The sequence below is a fragment of the Zootoca vivipara genome, chromosome 2 (assembly GCF_965207765.1).
Source record: "Zootoca vivipara chromosome 2, rZooViv2.hap1.1, whole genome shotgun sequence".
Taxonomy (NCBI): Eukaryota; Metazoa; Chordata; class Lepidosauria; order Squamata; family Lacertidae; genus Zootoca; species Zootoca vivipara.
The window spans coordinates 108,307,812-108,325,162 of NC_142584.1; the positions used below are offsets into that span (position 1 = coordinate 108,307,812).

General features: G+C 46.8%; 1 protein-coding gene across 4 annotated transcripts; it reads left to right on the forward strand.

Moving 5' to 3' along the window:
• The first annotated feature begins 270 nt into the window (after positions 1–270).
• LOC132591154 (uncharacterized) lies at positions 271–6,033 on the forward strand. 4 transcript variants are annotated; one of them, XM_060271172.2, is made up of 3 exons: positions 496–568; positions 3,156–3,531; positions 4,530–6,033. In XM_060271172.2, the coding sequence occupies exons 2-3, from the start codon at positions 3,509–3,511 to the stop codon at positions 5,428–5,430; spliced, it is 924 nt and encodes a 307-aa protein (XP_060127155.1). In that variant the 5' UTR covers positions 496–568; positions 3,156–3,508; the 3' UTR covers positions 5,431–6,033. The 4 variants fall into 4 exon arrangements, with proteins under 4 accessions (XP_088519576.1, XP_060127155.1, XP_088519575.1 ...); XM_088663449.1 differs by lacking the exon at positions 496–568 and adding an exon at positions 2,128–2,274; XM_088663450.1 differs by lacking the exon at positions 3,156–3,531 and having other exon boundaries at positions 271–568.
• Positions 6,034–17,351: the final 11,318 nt, after the last annotated feature.

A 17,351-nucleotide genomic window follows, 5' to 3' on the forward strand; every position in this document is an offset into this window, starting at 1 on the left:
ATGAGCAAAGCCCAAGTTCAAACACCAGCCCCTATTTTTAAAAGGCACCCGTAATGACGACACTGGGCTACCTTTTAGGGTTGTCGTAAATTACTGTTCTAAGCCCCACAAATCCGGTCTACTTTGCAGGGCTGTTGTAACGGGGAACCCTCCCCCACGGCCCTGCCTCCCCCACCTTATGTAATGGGTGTGAAAATGAACGGACTCCCCTCCCTCCCGGCAAGGGATTAAAAGAGGAAAAGAGGGAATGTAAACTGTGCCACCTTCGTGCCCCGGAGGACTTTGTCGGAGGTTGGGGAGGGGCGTCTCTTTCCCTGCTGTCTCCGGGGAAGAAACCTGGAACCTTCTCAGCAAAGAAACAGGATAAAGGAGCTTCTTTGGAAGGAGGAAGATTTGTGTGTTCTGGGAGGGAGGAGTCGCTCATTCCTCCCCATGGGTCAGTGAGCTCCGCTTCCTAGAGAGGCAGGAAGGTTTGGAGCGGGGAGGGGAGAGCAAAGGTTGGAGAGGGAGGGGCCTCAATCCCCATTCCCGGAAGAGGAGCAGGTCCGCCGAGGAGGAGGGAAAAAAGGTGCAATATATATCTATATACAGTATTTGGGGGGGGGGTGAGAGAAGGATGTGCTTTTCTCCCCCTTAATCTACAAACAGGGCAGCTGGGAAGGGAGGGCCGGATTTGGGGCCAGGTGGGGGGGATGAAAGGAAATTAGGGGAGTGCCCCCTCCCCCTTCCTTCTGTGGAAGGGCTGAGACTTGAACCGAGGACCCAGTTCCGCGCCTCTCTGGGAGTTCAGGGTTCTCCCTGCCAAGAATCCCTGGGGCGCTTTTGACTCCACGATCCTGGCTCCCCTTTGTGTGGGGAATCAGAAAGAGGGAGTACATGGAAGGGTTAAAGGAGCTCCCCCCCCGGTCTCCCTCCTCTCCCCCCTCGCTGCTCTTCTGTCGAGGCTTCTTCGGATGGAGAGGTGGGAGCACTTGGGAGAGATTTGGCAAGAAGGGTGAACCTGCCCAGGGGGCCTCTGAGCAAAGGGGAGGAGGGCAGAGGAACTTAGGGGGCTGAGGGAGGGAAGGAAGCATCCCTGGGGGAGGAATTGAAGACATCTTAGAGAAAGAGAGAGAGACTTGGGGCCTACCTGCCTTGACTTCCTCCTCCTGGCAAGGAATCTGCCATGACTTCAAGCCGACCAGGGAGAGATCCCGGAACAGGAGGCCTGATCCACCCACCCTCTCCTCCCTTGAAGCTCAGTCCTTGCCCTGCAATAAGTCCCAGATCAGCAGCTTCATGGGGCGCTGGGGGCTGTTATAGCGAGTCCAACCATTGGGGGGAATAGGAAAGGGAGGAAGCCCACTTTATTATTTCCACCCTTTGAGGCTTCTGTCTTGTCAACTAAAATCTTTCCCACATGCCTGTGTTTCTGTGAAGAAACACTGAAAGGGTCCCTACCCAGAGATAAGTGTGCCCAACTCCTTCTCTCTATTCCACCAGGTTTCCATTATTGCCACTATTTCAGATCTCTTAAATCTGTGGGATTTAAGGGATTGGGAAGATTGTTATGGAAATGGGTGGGGTTCCTCCCCCCCAGCCTGTGTAATTATTACTACAATTGTTATTTTTATTTGTTTTCTGAATCTGTTAGTTGCATTCTCTTGCCCAGGGCAGCCCAAAGTGACTTACAACTAATTGCTGCTGCTGCTGCTGTTGTTATGTTCCACGGTGACCTTGTCGTCTTTGTTATGTTTCCTGTATTTTGGGGCGGCAAAGAGAATCATAGAAACATAGAATCATAGAGTTGGAAGAGACCACAAGGGCCATCCAGTCCAACCCCCTGCCAAGCAGGAAACACCATCAAAGCATTCCTGACAGATGGCTGTCAAGCCTCTGCTTAAAGACCTCCAAAGAAGGAGACTCCACCACACTCCTTGGCAGCAAATTCCACTGCCGAACAGCTCTTACTGTCAGGAAGTTCTTCCTAATGTTTAGGTGGAATTTTCTTTCTTGTAGTTTGAATCCGTTGCTCCGTGTCCGCTTCTCTGGAGCAGCAGAAAACAACCTTTCTCCGTCCTTTATATGACATCCTTTTATATATTTGAACATGGTTATCATATCACCCCTTAACCTTCTCTTCTCCAGGCTAAACATACCCAGCTCCCTAAGCCATTCCTCATAAGGCATCGTTTCCAGGCCTTTGACCATTTTGGTTGCCCTCTTCTGGACACGTTCCAGCTTATCAGTATCCTTCTTGAACTGTGGTGCCCAGAACTGGACACAATACTCCAGGTGAGGTCTGACCAGAGCAGAATACAGTGGTACTATTACTTCCCTTGATCTAGATGCTATACTCCTATTGATGCTGCCCAGAATTGCATTGGCTTTTTTAGCTGCTGCATCACACTGCTGACTCATGTCAAGTTTGTGGTCTACCAAGACTCCTAGATCCTTTTCACATGTACTGCTCTCAAGCCAGGTGTCTCCCATCCTGTATCTGTGCCTTTCATTTTTTTTGCCCAAGTGTAGTACTTTACATTTCTCCTTGTTAAAATTCATCTTGTTTGCTTTGGCCCAGTTGTCTAATCTGTTAAGGTCATTCTGAAGTGTGATCCTGTCCTCTGGGGTGTTAGCCACCCCTCCCAATTTGGTGTCATCTGCAAACTTGCTCAGGATGCCCTCAAGCCCATCATCCACGTCATTGATAAAGATGTTGAACAAGACTGGGCCCAAGACAGAACCCTGTGGCACCCCACTAGTCACTACTCTCCAGGATGAGGAGGAGCCATTGATGAGCACCCTTTGGGTTCGGTCAGTAAGCCACTTACAAATCCACTGAATGGTAGCATTGTCTAGCCCACATTTTACCAGCTTCTTTACAAGAATATCATGGGGCACCTTGTCAAAGGCCTTGCTGAAATCAAGATAGGCTACATCCACAGCATTCCCTTCATCTACCAGGCTTGTAATTCTGTCAAAAAATGAGATCAGATTAGTCTGACATGACTTATTTTTCAGGAACCCATGCTGACTTTTAGTGATCACAGAGTTTCTTTCTAGGTGCTCACAGACTGTTTGCTTAATGATCTGCTCTAGAATCTTTCCTGGTATTGATGTCAGGCTGACTGGGCGGTAATTGTTTGGGTCCTCTCTTTTCCCCTTTTTGAAAATAGGGACAACATTTGCCCTCCTCCAGTCTGCTGGAACTTCGCCTGTTCTCCAGGAATTAAGAAGGTTGTTCTCAGGGCCTGCTCCACTGTGAGGGAGACTGAGGCACCCCCCTCAGGCAGCAGATGCAGAGAAGGGCAAGGAGGGGACTGAGCAGCAGCCTCGGGAATACAGCAGCCTCGGGAAGTCAGAAGTTCAGGATGATCTGGGAATGTGTGCAGTTGGTAGGACTGCATCAGGAAGATGTTGGAGGTCATGGAGGAAGGAGGAATCGAAACACAAATATTCAGCATTTTCAGATGAGGGGGAAGAAGGGGAAAGTGTGTCCAACTAGATAAGACTCCCATCATCCTTGGCCATGGGCCATCCTTGCTTTGGCAGGTACCGGTAGTACTTTGTGTCCAACCACATCTGGAGGGTCAGAGATGCCTCACCTAAGCATAGAAGGTTCCCTCAGGGCAGCATTTCTCAACCTTGGATCCCCAGATGTTCTTGAACTGCAACTTCCATAAACACTGACCAATGGCCCTGATGGCTAGGAATGATGGGAATTGTAGTCCCACAACATCTGGGGACCCAAGGTTGAGAAAGGCTGCTCTAGGGGTCAGCGTTATTTGGGAGTTGGTGGAACTGGACCTTAGGGGTTCTTGAGAAATTTCCCTGGGATTATGATTGGTATCTAGACCAATCTGCGGTCGTCAACAGGTTTACCACACCTATCAGCCAATCACCCATTCCCACCACCCTTCTGAGTAATACCCCTCCCCACCCTCCCATTATATACAAGGGTCTAGTGACTTCTGTTTCAGTGTATCTGAAGAAATGTGCATGCACACGGAAGCTCATACCAATGACAAACTTAGCTCGTCTCTAAGGAGATGAGTGCCGCAACCCCAGAGTCAGGCACGACTGGACCTAATGGTCAGAGGTCCCCTTTACCTTTTAAGGAGCTACTGGAAGGAATTTTTCTATTTTATTTTTATCTAGACCATCCCTAACACTATAAATCCAATGTGCCCACACTGGCAGGGGTGGAGGATTATTGTGCAGAGGATGAAGAATTTCATGATGAACTTAGGACCCTGATGAATAGTGGGCAGGTTCATGGACATAGAGCAGCTCCCTTTCCTGTGAGAAACCACTTTTTATAAAAGTAAACCCCACAGTTCAACCGTACAGTATTCTAAGAGAATGCTTCTTCATTAACGTTGATTAAGGGTTAGGAAAAGCTGATGATTCATGACCATTATTTAACATTATTTCATTTGCCTTTCCTAAAAATTTGGAACATATGGAGGACAGGAGATGATGTACGAGATGATGTTAAAATAAGAGCAGGTGCTAATTGATGTGGTAATATTCTTTTGTTCTCTTCCTAGAAAACAAATAGGATTTTCTCGCCCACCCCCACCCCCGTCAAAAAAAGACAGTGAAGAAGGCAATCAAAATTCTGGTGGGCCAGGTCCAATGAGAATAACGAAGAAACCATTTAAATACATGGAGTGTGAAAAGAGAGAGGATAAACAATTTGAAAGTATGGAGTGTGGAAATTGCTTCACAGACAGTGGAAAACGTAGAATTTATCAATGGACTCACACGGAGGAGAAACCATTTAAATGCCTGGAATGTGGAAAAAGCTTGAGTCAGAGTGGAAATCTTAAAATTCATCAACGGACTCACACGGGGGAGAAACCATTTCAATGCATGGAATGTGGAAAGAGCTTCAGTCAGAGTGGACACCTTAGAATTCATGAACGGAGTCACACGGGGGAGAAACCATTTAAATGCCTGGAATGTGGAAAGAGCTTCACTGATAGTGGAACACTTAGAATTCATCAACGGAGTCACACAGGAGAGAAACCATTTGAATGCATAGAATGTGGAAAGAGCTTCAGTGAGAGTGGATACCTTAGAAAACATCAACGGACTCACACGGGGGAGAAACCATTTAAATGCATGGAGTGTGGAAAGAGCTTCAGTCAGAGTGGACACTTTAGAATTCATCAACGGATTCACACGGGGGAGAAACCATTTAAATGCATGGAGTGTGGAAAGAGCTTCAGTGAGAGTGGACACCTTAGAAAACATCAACGGACTCACACAGGGGAGAAACCATTTAAATGTATGGAGTGTGGAAAGAGCTTCAGTCAGAGTGGACACCTTAGAATTCATCAACGGACTCACACGGGGGAGAAACCATATAAATGCATGGAGTGTGGAAAGAGCTTCAGTCAGAGTGGAGACCTTAGAAGACATCATGAAACTCATACATGGGAGTAACAGTATAAGTGCTAGGGAAGTGGACAGAAGTTCAAGAGTGGAAACTCTACAAGCCATCAATTAACTCAAAGGAGAGAAATGGTTTAAATAGAAGGATTGTAGATTCTGGTTTGGTTATTATGGAACACTTTTTAGAGTGCTGAACCTGTTTCTCTCCAAGTTGACACTTTCTCTCACATCAATAACAGGAAATCAATCTTTAATGCATGCAGCGTATTTGAGTTTCTGTTGTTTGTATGTAACATTGTCTAGACATGGGAGTGTGTGAGTCTGGAGTGTTGCTTCTGAATAAGGATGGACTGAGAGTGAGCTGGTTTTGGTGTTTGGTGGCGGGAGTTGGAAATATTTGTATCTGGGAATGGAGAGTTGCACAAAGTAGAGCTGAGATTGGTGGTGTTGCTTTTTTTAAAAAAATAAATCTTTATTTCAAAATTTTAAAAAATACACCGAGTCTTCAAAAACAGAAACAAAAATACTATATACAAATTAATGTTCTCGTAATTCATTTCTAATTTAGTTGTGTCTCTAAACAAAACTGAAATCATATACATCCAAATAATGTCTTAAAATATATTCTGCTAATAAACAATACTTCCAACCCTTTCCGTTATATCTGGTTTTTTGTTGTTGTTTCTCACAGGTTAGTTTTCGTTGATTTTAAATTTTTATATTTCCTCGCCTTTTACCTTTTCAATCCTTAATCTTTACAAATATCATTCTAATTCTGCCAAGTGTGTGTTACTAGTATTGTATGTTTTTAGATATTCCCTAAAGATGATCCATTCTTTCGACATTTTCTGATCGCCTGTACCTCGCACCCAGCCCATCAATTTCGCTAATTGTAAGTATTCAATCATTAGGGCTTGCCATTCTATAATAGTTGGAAGTGTTTCATCTTTCCATTTCCTTGCGACAAGTACCCTAGCAGTGGTCAAGCTATACATCATGAGTGATCTGGTTTCCTTTTTGAAATGATCTGGTATAATACCCAAGAGGAATGTTTCGGGGGTTTTTCTTGAATGTTATCCTGAATAGTTTTTTAATCTCATTGTATGTTTTATCCCAAAAAACCTTAATCAAGTCACACGTCCACCACATATGAAAATACGATCCTGGCTCTTTTTTGCATCTCCAACATTCCGGATTTCTTCCTTTATACATTTTTGCAAGTTTTTGTGGAGAGAGATGCCACCTGTATAACATTTTCATACTATGTTCTCTCAATGTGTAACATGCCGTGAACTTTAGATCTTTTGTCCAAAGCTGTTCCCATTGCTCCATTGTTACATTGTGCCCACAATCCTGTGCCCATTTGATCATTACGGTTTTGGTCAATTCCCCCTTGGTCTCCCACTCTAGCAAGAGGTCGTATATTCCTGCAATGTTTTTCTTTTTCTTTATTATTAATTCCTTTTCAAACTTTGATGTTTCTGTGGCCAAACCATTTTTGATATCTAGACTTAGTTTTTGACGTAGCTGAAAATATTGCAGCCAATCCGTTAACATTTCTTTTATATCCTCATATTTTTAAAATATTATGTCTCCGTTCTCAATTTTTGTAACTGCTCTATACCGTGTTTCCCCCTTTTTAAGACACCGTCTTATATTTATTTTTCCTTAAAAAAAACACACTATGGCTTATTTTCAGGGGATGTCTTATTTTTTTATTAAGTATGGTACAGCAATCTACATTTATTCGATTTATTTTTTTAAAAAACGCCCGGATCAGATGGCCCCAAAAAATAAAGACGTGCCGCTACTGCTGCGTCGTTTCCTTCTAAATGCACAACAGAGGAGTCCCAGCCACTTGCAGCGCGATCCTATGGCTCCTAACTCAGAAGAAAGCCCCGTGGAGTTCAGCGGGGCTCTGACAGCCAGGGACCAGCTTTGGCTGCGATCCTGCTGCTGCTGCCGCCGCCGCCGCACACATTTCCCCTGGGGGTAAAGCGCGCCACTGAATGCGCAGGATGGCACTGTGCGCGAGCGAGGGGACGAAAGTTAACTGACTCAAACGGCAGATCCCCAAACCAAAGCGCACAGTCGGATCAAATGCCTGCGCCTCCTTTTGTGCATTGCTTCCTCCCTCCAGCCCCGCAAGAGGGTTAAAGGCAATAGGGCAGCCCAATCCTGTGCAGAGTGAACCTCCATCCGCCCGCGCTTCAGTGTGCGGGACCCGGGAGCGGGAGACACTGCAGCGAGGAGAAGAGGCAGCGATGGCAAAGGGGGAGGAGGAGGAGGCGGGGGAGGAGGAGGAGGAGGCGGTGGAAGTGGCTTCGGCTTCACCTCCTTTCCTCCCTCGCAAGGCTTCTCAGGAGCCCCAGTGCTAGGCAGAACCTTGGGCCCGGGAGCCACCGGCCGGCACTCACCAAAGGGAAAGGACCCAGCGTGCCGGCGACGTGCGCTCTGCACCAGGGCCACGATCCTCGCCCCCATCTCCTCCAGCCTCCCTACTCGCCCTTCCATGTTGGATGCCTTGCAGAAACTTCGCTTCTGTAGGTGCAGAGTTGCAGCCGGACGCTGAGTGCCGCTTCCCGGCTCCCCCCCCTGCGGTTTCCCTGCGGTCTGCCTCGATCCGAGGCCAATCAGGCTCCCACATTGCTTCGTTCGATCGCCTTGAAAAAAATCAAAGCGGGGAAATGGCGTGGGCAGCCGCCGCTTTTGCTCTCTTTTCATCCAGTTCTTCCTCGTTTTCACTCAGGTTCTTCAGCTTTCCTTTAATTGCTGCTGCTGCCGCCGCCATTGCTATTGTGCTTTTTACAGCAGAGTGGATCCGGCGGCCTGCCGGGTCGGCGCCGATCAGCGCTGCGCTGAGCACCGGATCGAGGAAGTGGCCTGCAGGGTCGGCGCCCAGCAGCGCCACACGGAACACCACCTCCTCAATCCAGCATGGCGCTGCTGGACGCTGACCCTGCAGACCGGCTCCTCGATCCAGCACTCTGCGCGGCGCTGCTGGGCGCCGACCCTGCAGGTAGACCTATGGCTTATTTTCGGGGTATGTCTTAAATTTTACAAAGTTTAAAAATCCTGCCCTGGCTTATATTATGACTACGGCTTAAAAAGGGGGAAACACGGTATGAGGGCCAACTCCAATCCATATTTCTTCTTTTCACGACAATGGCCTCAGTCGGACAAGTCCATAATGGGATTTTTGGCTCCAAAATTCCTCTATATTTAATCCAGATGTTATACAAGGACTTCCTTATAATTATTATTTGAAATCCAAATTCCTAGGTATTTTACTTTCTTTTTTTATTTCCAATTTTGTTTTATCTTGAAGTTCTTCCTTTTCCTCTTTAATTTTTTTGTCAACATTTTCATCTTTTGATAATTTATTTTTAAACCCATCAATCCTCCGAATCGCTTAATTGAGTCTAGTCTCAAGCCTAGTAGTAACTGTCTCTAGTAGTAACGTTGTTTCCCGCTTGTGGTGTCCTGTCTTTCTTTGTTCCCGCCTCTTCTGCTGTCCTCTTTGTTCTGCTGTTCCCCCTTTTCAATTATCAGAAAGACCAGCCCATCATACCCGCACGCTACGCCATTTTCCTCCCTCTGTAAGTCATATCCTTATTTTTAAAAAGCCTCCAAGTTAAACAGTTTATCTTTTCCTCCTTCCTCTGGCTTAGTCCAGTCTCTTTGCTTTCACGTTGACACTGCGGTGCTCTCTAATTATAGTTTTTCTTTTCTTTATCTTTCCTTTTGAACCGCTGCAGTTCTCCTGCTTTTATCCCCTTTCGTTGCCGATATTTGTTAATTACTGCCCTGTGATGGATTCGATATAACGGGCGGGGGTTCCCAGATAGCTTTCTCCGATAAAATTGTCCCTTTATCTATACTCTGCGTCCTTATATTTGGGGGTTAAACATGCTGTTCCTTCGATCTCCGCTTTCGCGTTCGGTCCTATCAGCAAGGCAATCTGGTTAAAGTCTCCTTTGTCCTTATATAATCAAAAATTGACTGTTAGCTTAGGGATTTTTTGGGATTAAGATATGGAAATTACCCTTGCTCGGCTTCTCCGGGTCTCAAGGCTTGCTGCCTGGGCTGCTCTCGTCCTGGCGCCCGGCGTTCTCCGTCTTCCCACCTCTGTCACGACGTGGGCTCCGGAGGACTTTCTGGACTCCGCAGGAGATTTTTCGGTCTAAGGTCACCCCCTAGACCTTTTGGGGGGGTCGTGTAGCCTTCACGTTCCCTCTTTGCCCTTTTTCGGCAGCCGCTTTGCTTTGTTTGCCCGCTCTGTTCGCGGAGCCTCCACAAAGCGTATCCGCTTCGAAGCGCGAGGGAACCGGAAGTCAAGATTGGTGGTGTTGCTTTGGAAGCAGAGTTAGATTAATATTATAGGAACAGCAGCATAACTCCCACTGTTATAATTGCAATAATGGAACCATGAAGACACAGAAAGATTGAAAGCACCTATTTATATGCCCAAGGTAATCTTGAAACCCTGATCTATTCTTTTGATTTATAGATAATTTTGTGCATAGATATGTTTTGTGGCAGGATAAATAAAAGGGATATTTAGTGGCATAACCAGGAAAGATTCTGTTCCTAGCTCCACTTCTTGCATGAGGAGGGAAGGGGGCACAGGGAAGAAGGGGCCGTACCAGAGCATCTCAAAGCAATGTGCTGGGGGGGGGGGGCGGCGGCAGCAAGGTGGCACAAGTGTATGTAGAATGCTATCCCCAAAATAACACGGGAGAAACAATATGGATGAATATAATGTGGAAGGAGGTTCAGGCAGGTCCCAAACCAAGAGTGCTAAGGGTCAACTTCCTCCAAATCCACCAGCTGCCCCAAGGAAGTATCTACCTCTGGGCCCTGAGCAACTGGAGATGCTCCTGGTTTGCTTCTGATCTGAATGGCGGTGTGATCTGTGTTGTCTTAACAAAGGCAACGTTTTCGTGGCTTTTGTCCAGCCTGCTGCTGGATGTGCCCCAATCCATAAAACAGTGTTGGGGAGGCTGCTTCTAAGACCACACCTTTCTTTTTTGGTGGGGAGGAGATAGTTGTCCCCAGGTGACTGCTCAGTGTCCAAGTAAGGCTTCTTTGCAGGGGGGGAGCACTCCTCTCTGGTTCCTCTCAGGCAGCAAATGTCTTTGGTTCCCCCCCCCCCCATGGCAGGCTCCACGCTGCACTTCAAAGAGGATCTTGCAATGCAATCATTGGGAGGAGTCTCCCCACCCCACCCCTTCTCTACCTTCCTATCGCTCTTCAGCCCCCCTCCCCTCAGCCCTGTTTGTCGATGCCAGGGGAGGAGAAGCACACTCTTCTCTCCCTCCACAAATCTCCCAATTACCATATGTGGCCCCTCTTCCTCCTCCTCTTCAGGCCTTTTCTCTTCCAAAAATGAGGATGGAGACCCTTCCCCTCTAAGCTTGTCTTTTCTTTTCTAGGAAGCGGAGCTCATTGACCAAGGGGGAGGAATGAGTGGCAAAAAGGGAGTCTTCCTCTACCCCCCCCCTTCCCAGAAAACATAATTTTCCTTCCCTCCAAACTAGCTCTATAATTCCATTTCTTTCCTGAAAAGGTCTCAGGTTCCATCCCCAGCAGGGGCATGGAAAAGACCCCCTATCTCTGAAAAGACTCCTCCTTGGGGCATGAAAGTAGCACAGCTTGACACCCCCCTGGATTAACTCCCCTACTGCCCTCATTTGAACTCTCCGCTATGGGGTGCAGACCAAGGCAGAACTTGCACCAGGATCCCGCAATGCAAGTCATTCGCAAATCTTATCCAGCGACTCCCCCAATAAATAGGGGGGGATGTTCCCAAAAGAAATTGGAGTGATATCAGCAAGGGAGGCAGAGGGTAAAGAGGCCAAGTGGGGGAAGGAGGAGAAGCGGTGGAGGGAAAGGGGAAGAGAGTCCTGTCCTGGGACCCCTCGACAGGGGCCCAGATCCATGCAACTCTACTGCAAAAGTGGGGGTGTCTCTGAAAATGAGAGAATGCAGTCACAGGCAGGGCAAGAATGGGTGAGTTTAGCCCCCTTTTCTTCAGAGTTTCAAGTCGCTGATAGAGCAGCAGAACCAGGAAGTTCGCAGTCTGAGAATGAGGGGGGAGACAACCTTGAGGGGGGTTGCTATGTGATCAGGAGGAAGGCAGTGTTTAGAGGACTCTTTGTTTGAGGAGGGGGTTAAAATGCAAGGACGGGCAAGGGAGGGAAGACCAGTCATTGCCACCCTTCGTGGATTCAGACTGAGCAACTGGTAGCCAAGAGGAGCTGGTGGAGTGCTGATTTCTCTGTGTTAATTGTAAATAAACATGTAAACCTACTGAAGGCTCAGTAATTCTTATCGTAACATCATGTGGCAACCCCAAGGCTGCTTTCTGCGGGATTTGTCATCTTTTCGTAGGGCCTGCAAGAAGGAGCTGTTCCATTTGGCCTTCGGACTGACGCAGTCTGACCCCACGGTTACCCTCCCCTAAGGTTTTATTTCATAATGGTTTTATCTTATTCATAGATTTTTAATTTTAAAATTGAATTTTAACATTGTATTAATCTGTGTTTTAACTGAATTGTTTCTTTTATATTTGTGTTGATATTATTTGTTGTTAGCCGCCCTGAGCCCGGTCTTGACTGGGAAGGGCGGGGTATAAATAAAAATTATTATTATTATTATTATTAATTCTTTAACCAACTGAACTATCCCTAGATCTGACGGCATGTACACAGGCCTCTCCTGTTGATCCATTAATGGGAAACACCAGACTTGACAATACAGTGGTACCTCGGGTTAAGAACTTAATTCATTCTGGAAGTCGGTTCTTAACCTGAAACTGTTCTTAACCTGAGGTACCACTTTAGCTAATGCGGCCCCCCGCCGCCGCGTGATTTCTGTTCTCATCCTGAAGTAAAGATCTTAACCCGAGGTACTATTTCTGGGTTAGCGGAGTCTGTAACCTGAAGCGTCTGTAACCTGAAGCGTCAGTTATCTGCTTGTGAATGGGGGAATATTTCAACAAGTGACTAGGTGAATAGAACAGGGCTGGAACTGTGGAAAACAGAACAGAGCAGAATATGATCACAAGCACCCCAACTAGAGGACATGGGGCACTGACTCCTATAGTTAAAGTAGGGGGTGGAGATTTACATCGACAAGGTCTTGCTGAGGGCCAGCCACACTGCTGGGACCCGGATGGAATCTGTCCCCACCCTTTGTAACATGCAGCTGGGCTCACTTGCCAGAGCCACCTGGAGGGCTTGGCTCCACAGGCAACTGGGTGTAACGCACCGGCTCCCTGCTTGTGCCTGAGGATGGCCTGCACTGCTTTCTCTGTCAGGGGTGGGGTTACTTCTGAAGTGTGAAGGGTGTGTGCCATGGCTTCTTCCTCCTTGACCACCTTGTGAGAAAGAGGAGAAAACCAGCATGTCGTCCTGTCCTGGGAGGTACCTCGTGGCTCTCCCACCCATTAGCTGCTGGGAGGAAGAGTGACTTTTGTGGATCCCTTTCAGATCCAGGAGAAGGACCTGGTGTGGCCAGTTTTCAGGGTTTCTTCCAGGAAAGGCTGAACCCATCATTCCCAATTGCTGCCTGGTTTAAGACATACTCACAATCTCCCACTCCCCAGGCCAAGTTAACTACCCTCCTTAGTCTCTCCCAGTATCCAAATATACCGAGGCCACATGGACATTGGTTTTGAGTCAGGAAGGTGAGAATTAACATCTATGCAGTTGGGCAGTAAGGTAGGTATCTGACCACAGCTTCTGGGATTATGGCTAGCCTAGGCCCCCCTTCTGGTGGCCTTTTCTCTCTAAGCCAAGCAATGTTGGAATTATGTAAATCCACCACAGTAGTGATTTTATATGAATTTCTAAACCTTTCTACTGAATAAAAGGAGACTAAAAGGCCCTGTGGGTTAAACCACCGTTGCTTGGTCCCAGCTCCTGCCAACCTAGAGGTTTGAAAGCACGTCAAAGTGCAAGTGATTAAATAGGTACCGCTCCAAGCGAGAAGGTAAAGGGCATTCCGTGCGCTGCTCTGGTTCGCCAGAAGCTGCTTTGTCATGCTGGCCACATGACCTGGAAGCTGTACACTGGCTCCCTTATCTAATAATGCGGGAGATGAGCGCCGCAACCCCAGAGTCTGTCACGACTGGACCTAATGGTCAGGGGTACCTTTACCTTTAAAACTCAACTTACAAAATAGCAACCTTAGATACAATGTAGCAAGCATTGAAGGCTGTGGCCATTGCTAGGGTGCGCTGTTTTGTAACTGCTTCTGATACTATGCTTCTGATTGGTTGGGAAACCTGGTAGCTGTCAGAAATAACGTTGCTGATTGGGGATTGCCAGCCCATGGACAGGATGAGGTCCTGCATGAAAAATTCCTTCCTGTTATAAATTAAAAAGATCATTGCATTTCAATCTTGCCTTTGAACCAGCTGTCCTCCAAGCAGCTCACATGAAATAAGCGGATATATCTAGATCTAGATCTATTACAAGGGATAACACCTCAACAGGGTGCGAATTAGCTGTGCAAAATTGGAAGTTGCAAGCTCAGAGATCAGGTCTTTACAGAGCCTACTCGTCCTATTTTTCACCATGAATGCCTGCAATGTGTGATCCTTGACAAACTGCTTTGGGCAGCATTAAGGGTGGGTCTCTGTGGGTCGCCCAGTCAGCCTTATAATCAAAATAATTGCCTAGGCATTTAAACTACTTAACTAGCTGAATGTGTTAGGGTTAGAACCAATTGAGTTGCATCAGCAGGAGCTGGCTGAGGGACTTACACATGGAGTCATACCAAGACTTAAACAAATGCTTGGTTTAATGGAGAAAGTAAAAATAACAAAAATTAAATTAGGCTTACACAAAACACCCACACAACCAAACCACCCACCAAGAGCACACTGGGAAATCGCCCAGCACAGAGGCAACACACAACACCCCTGATATACCCTGCATCATCAGCTTCACAGCAACACCTGTCGAGCTGCTCCACAGCTGCAAAACTCCAATCACTAGATCTTTCCTGACTCTTAAAGGTACAGTGAAAAAATAATGACACTTTTACACAATCATTCAACAGAATGGTGTCTCCGCTTATCACCATAGCTGCCAAGTTTTCCCTTTTCTCGCGAGGAAGCCTATTCAGCATAAGGGAAAATCCCTTAAAAAAAGGGATAACTTGGCAGCTATGCTTATCACTCACTTATTCGCTCTCCATATAAGATCATAATTTCTAACTTCTCCAAATTTAGTGCAAGTTTGTTACCTTCACAGTAAGGTGGTTGCTCTCAATCTAGTCCCTCAGAAACTCAAGATTGCCCTTGCCCACTCTTGCATTAAAATCACCTGACATTAACAAGCCAATGGTGTGGAATTCCAGTTCTAATTAATCAAGAAATAAAGTGAGTTGGTTCGAGTAGCCCAATAGGGCAAGGAGAAATAAATACATTAAGTATGATTAGGACTAAATATTAAAAACCCAATAGAAATGCCTGGGCAATGTCATCCCATGTCTGGAGGGGACTCACTTTAAATTTAGTCTCCCTTGCACAAATAAAGGTTAATCCCACTTTCTAACGGGCCCTTGATGTTCTATTTGTGGGCTAAAAGGGAATATGATTTTTATCCCTCCAAACAGATTTCATAATGAACTCGTCTTTCTTATAATAATATGATATCAAAAAACATAACACATTATTATTATTATTATTATGGGCAGCTCCCAACAGAATATTAAAAACATGATAAAACGGGGCTGCCTTCAGATGCCTCCTAAACATCAGATAGTTGTTTATTTCCTCACAGAGCAGGTGCCACTACCACGAAGGCCCTCTGCCTGGTTCCCTGTAACCTCAAAGCTGGACCTGAGTGTCCAGGCTGAATGATGGGGGTGGAAATGCTCCTTCAGGTGTACTAGGCCAAGGCTGCTTAGGGCTTTAAAGGTCAGCACCAACACTTTGAATTGTGCTCGGAAACGTACTGGGAGCCAATGTAGGTCTTTCAGGTCCAGTGTTATATGGTCTTGGCAGCCGCTTCCATTAAACGGGTCTTTTCTTTCCATCCTGCAATGTTCAGGAAAGGATCTTAATCACCTGGGACTTGGAGTCACTGGACAGTCAAGCAATTTCAGTGAGCTGATCTAGATAGTTATCTATGGTATAGTAGACGTTGCCCTTGCCCCTTTGGCTATTCCTATCAGTCCTATCAGTCCTATTCCTATCTAACGTTTTTGCTACGGCACTGGAGACTGCCTCCCAAGCCTGACCCTTCCAGGGAGGAGGAAGAGGAATACAGTATAGATTAACAACAGGGGTTTGAGGGCCGTCTTAAGTATATCCGGCGCCGTGGTGCAAGTATCCCTCCGGTGCCCCCCCCCCCCGTTTCCCAGAGTTGTCGACTTGTCAACCTCTGCAGGGATTGCTCTCCTCCCATGGAGGCTTGGGAGGCAAGCTGCACGCCCACCAGCCATATGGTTGATGGGGCACAGCTGGTGGGCATGCAGGGAAAAGGGAGGCCGCCAGCAAAGCCGCACAGCTCCTCCACTCGCTCGGGCGCCCCTGAGAGGCCAGCGCCCTGGCGCAATGCACCAGTAAGCCCAATAGGAAAGACGGCTCTGTATATATTTCTGCTCACAGCTATTCTCAGGACAATTATTTTATTGCCCTTTGGTGTGGGTGATGACTGAGAGCCTTTTTGTCTGGCTTGGATGTAGGGAGCAAGGTTGGGGTGGCTATTTGCAGTGCTTTTGTCAGCCAGCACCAAAAACACGACCCAGCCTTTCCGTCCTGCCTATGAAGACCTATGAAATAGACCTGTTGTATTAAATCCAGGCTATGTTTGCTGCCCTTAGTATCTATTGGAATCATTGGGAGTTATTCATAGGTGACTGTCTTTTTTGCACTAGTTTTCAATGAGACCTGATTTAGTGTGGATCCAACCCCCTCTCAAAATAAGTTTCCTCCACAAAAGTGAAGCCATTCCTCCCCCTTCGCTATGGAGAGAATATTGGATGCAATACACTTTGAGAGGCCTTCTTTAGCTCTGTATACATGCGAAAGGCTGGACTAGATGAATCCCAAGCCGGAATTAAGATTGCCGGAAGAAATATCAACAACCTCAGATATGCAGATGACACAACCTTGATGGCAGAAAGTGAGGAGGAATTAAAGAACCTTTTAATGAGGGTGAAAGAGGAGAGCGCAAAATGTGGTCTGAAGCTCAACATCAAAAAAACCAAGATCATGGCCACTGGTCCCATCACCTCCTGGCAAATAGAAGGGGAAGAAATTGAGGCAGTGAGAGATTTTACTTTCTTGGGCTCCTTGATCACTGCAGATGGTGACAGCAGTCACGAAATTAAAAGACGCCTGCTTCTTGGGAGAAAAGCAATGACAAACCTAGACAACATCTTAAAAAGCAGAGACATCACCTTGCCTACAAAGGTCCGTATAGTTAATGCTATGGTTTTCCCAGTAGTGATGTATGGAAGTGAGAGCTGGACCATAAAGAAGGCTGATCGCCAAAGAATTGATGCTTTTGAATTATGGTGCTGGAGGAGACTCTTGAGAGTCCCATGGACTGCAAGAAGATCAAATCTATCCATTCTTGAGGAAATCAGCCCTGAGTGCTCACTGGAAGGACAGATCGTGAAGCTGAGGCTCCAATACTTTGGCCACCTCATGAGAAGGGAAGAATCCTTGGAAAAGACTCTGATGTTGGGAAAGATTGAGGGCACTAGGAGAAGGGGACGACAGAGGACGAGATGGTTGGACAGTGTTCTCGAAGCTACGAACATGAGTTTGACCAAACTGCGGGAGGCAATGCAAGACAGGAGTGCCTGGCGTGCTGTGGTCCATGGGGTCACGAGGAGTCGGACACAACTAAACGGCTAAACAACAACAACGGTGACAACCGTGCACTTTGTCCCACTGTATTTATTGGGGCTTACTCCCTAATATAAGCATGTTTATATTGTAGCCTCAC